Source organism: Engraulis encrasicolus, chromosome 7 (assembly GCF_034702125.1).
Source record: "Engraulis encrasicolus isolate BLACKSEA-1 chromosome 7, IST_EnEncr_1.0, whole genome shotgun sequence".
Taxonomy (NCBI): Eukaryota; Metazoa; Chordata; class Actinopteri; order Clupeiformes; family Engraulidae; genus Engraulis; species Engraulis encrasicolus.
The window spans coordinates 50,091,308-50,104,183 of record NC_085863.1 but is presented as its reverse complement, the minus strand read 5'-3'; the positions used below and the strand labels follow the sequence as shown (position 1 = coordinate 50,104,183).

The following is a 12,876-nucleotide window of genomic DNA, read 5'->3' as shown; positions in this document are numbered from 1 at the left end:
GGGCCACTTCAAATTCATCCGAGGGCCGTAAAAGTCATCCAAGGGTTGTACTATGAACACGAACCAGGATTTCCCCCTGCACTTTAGGCCTATATTGAAGGCAGCCACCATTAAAACAGACCCCACCTCTTCTAGGGCCACTGAATATAACTTAATTCTATTGCAAATGTATTTTCTAAGATTACTTTACAAAATATGTCATATTTCATGTGAAGTTGCATAACATTCAAATTATATCGGGGCTGGATAAAACGGCCTCAAGGGCCACAAACGGCCACAAACGGCCTTCGAGACATAGGTTCCCCACCACTGCTTTACAGTAGCTTGCAAATGAAAGTGCACCTGTTTCCAAGTTTTTCCAGGTTTGTCTTTAAACTCAACTCAGAAAGGCATGTTTTTTTTAAGGTAGAAGGTGGACTTTCATTTGAGAACTGTTTTACAGTGATGCTGGTCATGACATGGCATGTTTGCAGAAACACAAAGTTGTTTGTCAACCTTGAATAATTTTCCAAAAGTGTTTGAGTCGTTCATGTGTTTGCTCATGTGTTATTGAGGGCCTACTCCCAAAACATAGCCTTTAACTTGCTCCAATAAAGTCTGAATATATTACACAATTAAATTATTGTTTAAATATAATATACCACCATTATATATAATTATATGTCATATAAAGTAAGAAGATGAGAGTGCAGTTTTGTCGATACAAGTTTGTAGATCTCAACTTAACCTCTTAGAGCAGAGCCTATGTTATAACCGTAATGTCACCAACATTGTAATGGCAATTGTAATGTTGTTATGATGTAGTTGAGTATTTTCAGTAAATAGTAAATAGGCCCGGCGAAGACCCCATCTGCAAAAGACAGAAGACAGAAACTACTTGGCAATACTTCAAACACAAAGAGTGACTCACAACTGTGTATGTTCCCTGCGTTTGCAGGTATGAGAGTATACTGACTTTAGTGAGGGTCAGGATGGAGCAGAATGGACGCTATAAAGTCCGGGTTGCCAATGACGATGACGCCAAGGAAGTGACATTCGAGGTGACGGTTAAAGGTGAGCTGTGAACTTCTTTTACATTCACTGTGTAATACACACACACACACACACACACACACACACACACACACACACACACACACACACACACACACACACACACACACACACACACACACACATGCACGCACACACATGCAAGCACGCCCACACACACACACGTGCACGCACACATACACGTGCACGCACACACATGCACGCACATGCACGCACGCACGCATGCACGCACGCACACACACACACAAACACACACACACACACACACAAGCACACACACACAACTAGCTTTTCCAAAAAATATTATATTCATATGTCCTAAGACATATTAGATTGTAATAAATGTTGAGGCATTCCTCATGTATGTTGATGTTACAGTAGTTATCTACTCAGACGTAAAGAAATTCAGCTGTCAACAGATGGACTGCATATTGGACTGCAAGCCACCAGTAAGGGGGTGGAACTAGGGGCTCTGGAAATCTAAATAAATCACAAATACAGAAAGGAAGGGGTTGGGGGGAGAGACAGTTTGTGTACAGAGTCCAGATTTAAGTGCTGCAAGAAATGGTGTGTGAGAAATGGTGTGTTTACCCTGACGTCTCCTCAAGTGTGTGTAATGTTTCGTTTCTCCTCAGCTCCTCCTCAGATCACTGAGCTGTCTGACATCCACATGGATAAGGGCCACGGGGTGCTGTGCTCAGCCGAGGGGGTCCCCACCCCCACCATCCACTGGTACAGCTGCCACGTCTCACAGAGGTAAGGGCTGGTGGAAAAAAACATGCACAGTAGAAGTAGTCGTATTAGTAGTAATCAGAAATAGAAAAAGGAGAGAAAAAATATACTCAAGTAAAAGAATCTTTACTTTTCCTAAATCCGACTGAAGTGAAAGTAAAAGTACCCATTTTAAAATCTAGATTAGATTAGATTAGATTAGATTAGATTAGATTAGATTAGATTAGATTAGATTAGATTGCCTTTATTGTCCCCAATGCGAAATTTGTTTCCACCACCATCAAACAAGTTTACAGCCAACATGAAAACAAAAACATGTACAATAGTACACAAGGACAAACACAAGGACATCAAGTGCAATATACACTTATACACAGACACTGTCATAAACACATAGGCCTACAGTACTCTCAACATACACACACAACCACTCATACATGCACACTCCAACTCATAACATAACATAACATAAGCACTCACTCACACCACTCAAGTAAAATTAAAAGTAAGACATTGGGTAATCACTGTTCCCAATTCTGATGGCGTATTTATGTTCTGCCAAAACGTTGTTTCATGCGCCCAATGTAAAAAAAAAGCCCTCTGCACAAGGGTCGATAAATAACGAACGTTGTGTAAAATTGAGTAAAAGTACTTATTTACTTTTAACCCGTTAAAACACTGTGTTATAAATTTGCTGTTACCACAATGGCAATGACCAAGTTGTCGCGCATTACTAAAGGTTCTGTGTTATGTCATAGTGCTGTCTGAAGGACCTACTAACGCCTTATGTTACTGGAAGAGATCTGCGCTCATCCAGCACAAGCCGTCTGGCTCTGCCATCCAGTCGCTCTAGGTACTCCCAGTCAAGATTGTTCTCCGTTGTGGTTCCCAAGTGGTGGAACAGTCTCCCAGAGGCAGCAAGACTAAGCACCTCTCTTGCAGCCTTCAAGAAACAACTAAAGACATTCCTCTTTCGAGAGAATCTACTAGACTAATGATTGAACTGGCCTTGCCCCAGGGCAGAATCCTGACATTATGTTTAGTTTAGTTTAGTTTAGTTTGTGAGTGTGTGTTTGTGTGTGTGTGTTCTCATTATTTTCCTCTTTATTATAAAAAAAAAAAAAAAAAAAAAACTAACCCCTCTTTGTAATTGCACTTGTTGTTCTGTATATCTCCTGTGCACTTTGTATTTGCTTGTGATATTGGCTTGACTATGTCCTCTTCTGAAAGTCGCTTTGGTTATAAAGCGTCTGCCAAATGCAATGTAATGTAATGTAATGCTGTAGTACTATGGTAGTTAACTTTTCAATGACTATTACAGTATGCCACTAGAGGTACGGTGTGCATTAAGGGGCTACATAGCTTTACTCTCAAGAATTCAGTGTGTCTTTTTCTTGAATATCGTCCTCCATAAACTCTGTCTCTTGCTTGGCATCAGCCACCAGTAATAGTAGTAGTAGTAGTAGGGTGTCACTTTAAATGCAGGGTTTGGGTAATGTGCAGGAAATACACAGACAATTCCAATGATGTCCTCTAGGGAGCAGCATCTCATACACATATGCGATAAATAGTCAGGGTACATGGAGCAATGTTGAGGCAAGACCCTCTCTGACATTTGCGGTCAGTGTTACAATTGTGGTATTTGACCTAACATAAACTCACTGCATTTGTCTCAGTTGACACCATCAATATACTTGCATGTGTTGTTTTCAGTTGTGAGCAGTAACCGTAAACAATGTCTTTTTGCTCAACCAATGCATCCTGGGGTAAAATAAAAATAAAAACAAGCATTGAAAAAAAGATTACTCCAAATGTGTGCATACATCACATAGGTTATGTAGCGGTACTTAAGTGAAACTAAAAAGGTTTCGTTGGAATACAAAACTGTAAATGAACCTCTGGAATGCTCTTGTCTGCAACATATTATGTATTTTGTTAATCATACGGCTGTTATGTTTACATTTCTAGATGCAGCAATAAGACGACCCCTTGGAAGTTATTGGGTAACGACCCAGAGATGGTGACAATTCAGACAAACGTGACGGAGGCCAGCCCCGGCAAGAGCGGCGTGCGCAGCGTGGTGACCTTTCAGGACATGGGTGACATCACGTCAGTGCGGTGCGAGGCCCGCAACGAGAGAGGCCGCCGCCACTGGGACATCAAACTAGTCTCCAACTGTAAGTGCTAATTTACCTGACTCTGCCATCTGGTAATACAACGCCCCGCATGTAGTTGGGGAACACAGCCAGAGGACGTAAGTCAGGTTAAGTGATAATGCCCTTGCCTAGTAAACTAGACATTAGTGGTGTGGATTGGCACTGCCCTCACGATCCGATTCGATCACGATTCGGGAGGTAGTAGATCCGATTCGATTCGATTCTATTAGATCCAATCCGATTCGATTCAATTCTACAATGCATTGCAATGCATTACATTTCTACTGAACGCAAAGCAAATGTTCAGCCATGATGAGGAAATACAAGTAGTCAGATACAACAATTTATTGGCTGTTTTCTGTATCAGTCTGTATCAGTCTTGCAATGTTTTGAAGTGTTTTTATTTAATTTAACATTCATTTGCTCCCGAAATATCCATGGAAGTAATTGAAACTTAAAAAAATTGCCGGATTGATTCTGGAACTTGCCGGATCTGGATCTGGATCGTCCATGCCCCGGATCGATTCGGATCGCCGAATCGATCATTGTTGACACCACTACTAGACATACACTCAATTTAAAAATCAGTGTTAATTCAACACTTAGAGAGTACTTTGGGGCCCAATACACTCTAGAAGATGATAAATCTTCTAACACAAAATAATAAGGAAATATAGAGACTTGGTCTTCAGGCCCCCCTTGACTCTTGGGCCCGTCGGTCTGGGCCCAGTAGGCCCATGCAGTCATCGGCCATTAGGGAGGGCTTATACTGTAGCATGGCTGTGTTGCCCCATTACAAACTGTGAAGTTGTTTGAACTGGTTAGAATGTCAACCGTTGGTTCCACAGCGTCGCCAGTGGTGCTATGCCAGTCTATACTTCACTGCTGTGGTCTGACTGCCAGTGTCCTGTTGACCCTGCCAGCTCATGTGAAACTGTTGTCGGAAAATGTTATTTTATTTTACCTTAATTTGTTTGTTTATGGGGCCTTTTCAAACCATCCAGGTTTGGTCTGAAAATATAGGAAAAAGGGTTGTTGGTGGTTCTTGATGGTGTACTATGGCCAGTGGAAAAAGTGTTGTAAATAGGGTGTAACTAGACCAATTGGCTTATTCTTGTAAAACAAACAGTAGTTGCTGTTTTGTTATTGTGTATCTTGTGGCCAGAGGTCACTCAAACGGTTTGCCACATGTTTTCCTTTATTTCCTGTATCCATTGCACATGTGATGGCATCTGTTGTGTCGACTCTCATGTGTGTGTATGTGTGTGTGTGTGTGTGTGTGTGTGTGTGTGTGTGTGTGCATGCGTGTGTGTGTCTGTGTGTCTGTGCACGCGTGTGTGTATGCGTGTTTGCGTGTGTGTGTGCGTGTATGTGTGTGTTCGCGTGTATGTGTTTGCATGTGTGTGTGTGAGTGTGTGCGTGTGTGTGTGCGTGTGCTTGTGTCTGTGTGTGTGTGTGTGTGTGTGTGTGTGTGTGCAGCTCTGACATCCCAAGTAGCGGTGATGGCGGCGGTGCTGGCCTTGGTGGTCATAGCGGTTATCTTCCTCATCATCCTCATCGCTGTCTGGAGGAAGGTAATTAAATGGTCCACCACTATCTCATGCAGTCCTCACAGATGATTCCTGTCTGCCTGCCTGCTTGCCTGCCTGCTTGCCTACCTCCCTGTCTGTCTGTCTGTCTGTCTGTCTGTCTGTCTGTCTGTCTGCCTGTCTGCCTGCCTGCTTGTCTGTCGGTCTGTCTGCCTGCTTCTCTGTCTGTCTGTCTGTCTACCTGTTTGTTCCTTATCTCATCCAGACCGCAGTCCTCCCACACCTCTTGCCTGCCTGCCATGGCATTGAAGGCATTGCCCGAGGTCCCAGTCATTGTAGGATCACCACTGTATTTGTCTGTCTGCCTCCCTGCTTGCCTGCCTGCCTGCCTGCCTGCCTGTCTGTCTGTCTGTCTGTCTGTCTGTCTGTCTGTCTGTCTGTCTTGTCTGTGTGTCGGCATGGTGTTCCTTGTTACTGCTGCATGCCACACACCTTCATCTTCAGTTTTACAATAATACTCAATAAGTCAAGGTCGAAATGTGTTCTATAGAGGTCTTGCACAGTTTGGGACAATGCCAAAACTACTACTACTGCTGCTGCTACTGTACTACTAGAACAACTACTACTACTACTACTACTACTACTACTACTACTACTACTACTACTACTCAGGGGCGGAGTGGGAAGACTTTTCCCACCGGGAGAATTTTCCCCATTAGCGGCCCTTTTTAACCTCCCCTCAGTGAAACGTAGTTAGTTAGCCTTCGCAATGACACACATAACACTTTGGGGCCGGCTGAGAACACAATGCGGCCGCTATAATACATTTCGCGGCCGCTATAATACATTTTGCAGCCGCGGCCCACCGGGACAAGTCCCCGATCTCCCGATGGCCACTCCGCGCCTGCTACTACCTCTATTACTCTCACAGCCATACAATTTACAGAAGAGCTATAATAAAAATAACTTTTATAACAATTTATTACAGTCTGCATTATTGTTGTTCATGCATGGAGCACACAGTGAGTAACAGTCCATAATATCTCTGTTTCAGAAACCTCGCTATGAGATCCGCTGGAAGGTGATTGAGTCTGTGAGCTCGGACGGTCATGAGTACACGTACATGGACCCCATGGCCTTGCCCTATGACTCCGTGTGGGAGGTGCCTCGTGACAGCCTGGTTTTGGGTAAGAACCAGGTCTCTAAATTACAGTAATACCAGTCAACCGACCAAATGCTGGTGAAATTTCAGTTTGGCTTGTAGAAAAACCAACTTACTAGCCACTTTGACCTATTAGTGAATGTGTGTCTGGATGGTAAGATTAACATCTATTAGCCATTTTGGCTGGTGATTAAGAAAAAGTGAATTTGATGACCTGGTAAGGACACTAACACAACCCTGACATGAGATACACAAAAATGCTTAGAGGGCTCAAGAGACTGTGCATATAGTGTTACTCAGGTACTCATCTGTACAAAGACTTTTTGGACACTCTGGACATGATTTTAGATGTGATATATTTCAGTACCATCATTTGCAGGGTATCCTGCCACTGTCATGTTGCACCCCATTTTAATAACGTATTACTAAACCTGAAGTTGACCAGTTTTCTTCTTACTTAACTTTTATTTTATACATTGTGTCATCTATAAAGCTTCACGTTGTACCAGATACCAATTAGAGGCATATGAGTTTAAGACTATTTGTTTTTCCCAAAGTTGCACAATGTGTTTGGAAAGTGAAATTGGAAAATCATATATGATGAAAGAGTTGGTTTTCTCTCTCACTTTCTCTCTCTCTCTCTCTCTCTCTCTCTCTCTCTCTCTCTCTCTCTCTCTCTCTCTCTCTCTCTCTCTCTCTCTCTCTCTCTCTGCGTGTGTGTGTATGTGTGTGTGTGTGTGTGTGTGTGTGTGTGTGTGTGTGTGTGTGTGTGTGTGTGTGTGTGTGTGTGTGTGTGTGTGTGTGTGTGTGTGTGTGTGTGTGTTGTAGGCCACACACTGGGCTCCGGTGCCTTTGGGCGGGTCGTGGAGGCCACTGCCTACGGCCTGGGCCACTCCCAGACCACCACCAAAGTGGCCGTGAAGATGCTGAAGTGTAAGTATGCTATCGAGTGCAACAGATAGAAACCATGTCCAAACAGTGATGAGCAACCTGGATTTATTAGTGCCACATATCCCAAATGACCTTGTTTTACCTGTCCAATTCAACCAGACAATCATTCAATCAGGCAGTGAACTGACTGACGTGGACAGGTAAAAGCAGGTTATTTTGAATATATGGCACTGGATTGTAACTAATTACATTACATAGCATTTAGCAGACGCCTTTGACCAAAGCGACTTACAAGGAGAAAATGTAAGCAGGAACAGGGCAAGCCATCTAATGAATCAACTAATGAACCCAGGTCGCCAATCAGTGACCACAACCCGTCCATAGAAAATCCTTCTGCCCTTAACAGTTTGTCCATGTGTTTTTCATCAGACATAACAGTTACAAATGAAAACATTTCAATGGGGGCACAAGATGCAGTGCGGACCAAAAGGTTGCAAGTTCAAATCTCACCCTTATTTCAGTAATCAGTAGAATGTATGTGTGACGGAGGTCATCTTGCACCTGTTCACCCCCCTCGATGGGAGACACAGTACGATACCGCTGGGCCAAGAGACTAGTCTCTCGGCCCAACGGCACGAGACTGTATGAGGCTATCGGAGGGAGGTTTACCAACGTTCCACGCCAACTCTGTGCTAGTTAGCCTCCGTTACATACAGTGCCCTCCATAATTATTGGCACCCCTGGTTGAGATGTGTTAAAAGCCTTAAAATAAATTCAGTGTTTATTGCAGAAGAATACTGTCACACTGAAAATTGTAGGAAAATGTAGCCTTCAACTCAAATGAATTGTAAGAAAATAAAAAAATCCCTGACTGAAAAATAATTATTTTTCATTAAATCACCTGTTCTACAATTATTGGCACCCTTAACAATTCCCAGGAAATAAATATAATTGAAGCATTTCTGTCATTTCTACAGTAGTTTACAAAGTTTACCAGAGTATGTAGGAACATTTAATTAGTAATTCATCACTTCCTGTTTCCCTGGGGTATAAATATGACGTGACACCGAGGACATTTCTCTTATCCACTCTTAAACATGGGAAAGACAAAGGAACACAGCATACAAGTGAGGCAGATGTGCGTCGACCTTCACAGGTCAGGCAGAGGCTACAAGAAGATTGCCACTCAACTGCAGCTGCCCATATCCACTGTGAGATGAATAATTATGAAGTTCAAAACACTGGAACAGTGGTAAACAAGCCTAGACGAGGACCCAAGTTTCTTTTGCCACCACGCACAGTGAGGAGGATGGTAAGAGAAATCAAAAGATCTCCAAAGCTCACTGTTACAGAATTACAACAAATGGTAGCATCCTGGGGTCACAAAGTCTCCAAATCAACCATCAGGCGCTGTCTACACACCAACAAGCTGTTTGGAAGGCATGCACGGAGAAAACCTTTCCTCACTCACAATCATAAACGCAAATGTCTGGAGTTCGCCAAGCGGTATTGGGGCCTCAACTGGGACCGTATGCTTTGGTCAGATGAGACCAAGATTGAGCTTTTTGGCAATAAACACTCTAAGTGGGTCTGGCGTGCCACGAAAGATGCGCATGCTGAAAAGCACCTCATACCCACTGTGAAGTATGGGGGTGGGTCAGTGATGCTGTGGGGCTGTTTCGCTTCCAAAGGCCCTGGGAACCTTGTTAAAGTGCATGGCATCATGAATGCTTTGAAATACCAGGACATTTTAAATCAAAATCTGTTGCCCTCTGCCCAAAAGCTGAAGACGGGTCGTCACTGGGTCTTTCAGCAAGACAATGACCCTAAACATATGGCCAAATCTACACAGAAATGGTTCACCAGACACAAAATCAAGCTCCTCCCATGGCCATCTCAGTCCCCAGACCTCAACCCCATTGAGAACCTGTGGGGTGAACTGAAGAGGAGAGTACAGAGGAGAGGACCCAGGTCTCTGGATGATTTAGAGAGATTCTGCAAAGAGGAATGGCTAAAGATCCCTCTTTCTGTCTTTTCCCATCTTGTGAAACATTATAGGAGAAGATTAGGTGCTGTTTTGTTGGCAAAAGGGGGTTGTACAAAATATTAACACCAGGGGTGCTAATAATTGTGAAACACATTATTTGATGTCAAATAATTATTTCTTTATGTGGGATTTTTTCCCCACTGAATAAATGCACTTGTATTGAAGGTTGGATTTTTCTCTTTTTTTCCATTAAGGTCCCATATTATTTAGAAAAAAATAATAATAATTGGAAGCTAAAAAACACATCTCAACCAGGGGTGCCAATAATTATGGAGGGCACTGTATGCAGCCTTCCTACAACTTCATCCATGGCTGAAGTTCTCTTGAGCAAGGAGGAACCTAATATCACTTCTTCAAGGACTATAACCAGTACCCAATGTAATTAATCTGTTAAGACATGACCCCTGTGAAAAATGTGCTGTAATGACCAAGTTGCAACGTATTGCTAAATGCTCTGTGTAATGTAACAGTGTAATGTAACAGTTTGTGTAATTTACAATAATAATGTAATACTATGGTAGCAAAGTCCTTTCAATGACTATTACAACAAAGTTCCACTGGTGGAACGGTGCACATTTTGAAGCTCCGACGGATGTGGATGCTTTATACCCTTTATGGGCACACAGTCGGATCAATCCTTTTCCGGTGACGTGACGTTAGCTTGAACATGTATGAATGATGTGTGCCCCCTTCCTCGTGTGTTTTTGTGTGTCACGTTTTTTTTTTGTCTACCTTGTAGCTACGGCAAGGAGAAGTGAGACTCAGGCCCTGATCTCTGAACTCAAGATCATGAGTCATCTGGGGCCCCATCTGAACATCGTCAACCTGCTGGGGGCCTGCACCAAACGAGGTAGTAGTGGCCACTGGGCAACACGCAGCCGCACCGCTAGTCACCACAATTTGTGGTGTAATTGTGGTGACTTGTGGTGTACTAGTCACCAAACTTTCCCCACAGGTCCACAAATTATAGGGTTTTATAGTATTTCTATGCATGTGGCAAATACGTAAATATCCTTGTAATCCTTGTAATCCATGTCAGTTATATGTTAATTACACAAAAGCTGAGAGACAAAGAAGCTCCCACACACTGTTCACATTTGCAGAGTTTTTACTTGCGACGTTTCGGTCTAATGACCTTCTTCAAGCAATTTTTTGTCTCTATGTTGGTGACCCAGTGGTTCCACTCCTACGCACCTGGCAAAAGGAGGTGTGCAAAAAATCTAAAAATAGAATAACACAAAACCTACATTACCTGCTGGGGCCTGCACCAAACGAGGCAGTGAGCACTGGGCAACACACAACCACACCACAAGTCACCACAATTTCACCACAAGTCTCTAATATCACTGCATCTTATACTACAAAGTATCATTTTTGTGGTATTAATATGCAGTCTGTGCTAATTGTACTGCTTGTTATGCATAGTGTGCTACTGCTTTTCACAGCTTTTCTGTGTGTTTGACAAATATTCTTGTAGTCTTCATAATTAAATTGTTTAGAAACATGAGAGAGAAATGATCCATTGTGTATGTACTGTGTGTTTGCTTCAGAATTGTTCACATAGTTATTCTCTGGCTTGTATCCAAGGTCCCATCTACCTCATCACTGAGTACTGTCGCTATGGTGATCTGGTGGACTACCTTCACCGTAACAAGCACACCTTCCTGCAGTACTACACCGACAAGAACCGCCGCGACACCGAGATGTGCCGTGACAACACAGACAGCACGACCAACACTCAGGGCAAAAGGCAAGACCAGTTTGCTTATATCAGATGAATACCATCTTTTACAGACCAATGAATGTGTATATTATTGAGCTCAGTAGTATATAGGCTACTATAATATATTATAGACTACACTACATATGAATATAATCAGGTCTAAACATCTATGTTCACCTAATTAATGTGAATGATAATATTTGTGAGTAGAAAGGACCACATCATTTTGAAAAACGATAATCCCGGTATGGCGAGAAAAGTTGTTTGCCTAGTTGCAAAGAGCCAGATTTTTCACAGAGAGAGAACTGTAAGTGCTGTGTGCTCCAAAACTACTGCTATATATGCTATTTGAGTACACACTGAGCCAAGGCAATGTATTTCCTGGCTGCTTTGACCTTATCCCACTCCATACAGCTTTAATCTAATTGAGTGAGTTTTTTGGCAACATTTGGAGTGAACTTATTACAGTAAGTACTGTTAACATAATACGCAAGGTACAATATAGACTGTGACTGTATGTACATATACATCATATCACTATGTTATATTTCCTCTATTAACGGACATTAACTCTTTGGTATTGCTGTATATCACATACTATATACTCACTTTGCGTGTGTGTGTGCATGTGTGTGCACGCTTAAAAGGTTTTTTTGGTCAGAGGACAGTGAAGTATTCTTTACTCTGGGTCAGGATTAACACTGTATGCATGGGAGGACCGTGTGTGTGTATGTGTGTGTGGGGTCCGTTCCCTCCAGGGGGGCAGGTATGGCAATGATCCAATCTGTGTGCCTGTCAGTCTGTCTGTCTGTCTGTCTGTCTGTCTATGTGTCCACCTACAGTGTTTTGGATCGCCTTAGGGTAGCGACAAAACACACATCACGTGCACTCTAGTCCATCATGTTTCAGCCAGTGTGGCCTTCCTCTTCTTGAGAGTTTGTTTAATAAATCTCAGCATGATGGACAAGAGTGTGCGGTATCTTCCCCTCTGAAGTGAGCAAGTGCCCGCTACCTGCACCTCGATACCTCTGGTGTGCGTTGGCATTCTCCTCCAAAAATGCATTGGGAAGGGAGCCAGGTTTCCACCTCTGATTGCTCCATATCCTCTTCCTGCAGTGAGTCTGATGGTGGATACATGGACATGACCAAGGAGGACTCCCTGGAGTATGTGCCGATGCAAGAGCTCAATGACAATGGTGACAATATCAAATACGCCGACATTGAACCCACCACACTCTATGAGACACTCTACCAACAAGAGAATTACCAGGGACAAGGTAACATGACATGGGTGCTTATTAGAATTGTGTATATTGTGTACATTCCTTTTTTCTTTTTTCTTATTTTGACAGTAATTGGATGCTTCCACAAATGTTACTGCTATACTATACTATACTATACTATACTATACTATACTATACTATACTATACTATACTATACTATACTATACACACACACAGCGTGCTCGGATACCTCTCTCCCTAACCAGCGTCTTGGTGGCCCCGTCCACGGCATTTTGCCGTTTATTTTAAAGAACTTCATCTGCTTGTTCGCCTGCCTCCCCTTGGCCGAGCTCGCCCCC

At 42.9% G+C, this 12,876-nt stretch overlaps 1 protein-coding gene across 1 annotated transcript in view; it reads left to right on the top strand.

Annotated features, from left to right (window-relative positions):
- LOC134451866 (platelet-derived growth factor receptor beta-like) overlaps nt 1-12,876 on the top strand; it is a 32,088-nt gene that overhangs the window by 12,383 nt on the left and 6,829 nt on the right. The window contains exons 8-16 of the mRNA XM_063202264.1: nt 938-1,053; nt 1,689-1,809; nt 3,754-3,962; nt 5,421-5,515; nt 6,525-6,657; nt 7,461-7,565; nt 10,310-10,420; nt 11,158-11,320; nt 12,410-12,570. Of these exons, the coding sequence (XP_063058334.1) occupies nt 938-1,053; nt 1,689-1,809; nt 3,754-3,962; nt 5,421-5,515; nt 6,525-6,657; nt 7,461-7,565; nt 10,310-10,420; nt 11,158-11,320; nt 12,410-12,570 (1,214 nt within the window). The remainder of the gene's footprint in view (nt 1-937; nt 1,054-1,688; nt 1,810-3,753; nt 3,963-5,420; nt 5,516-6,524; nt 6,658-7,460; nt 7,566-10,309; nt 10,421-11,157; nt 11,321-12,409; nt 12,571-12,876) is intronic.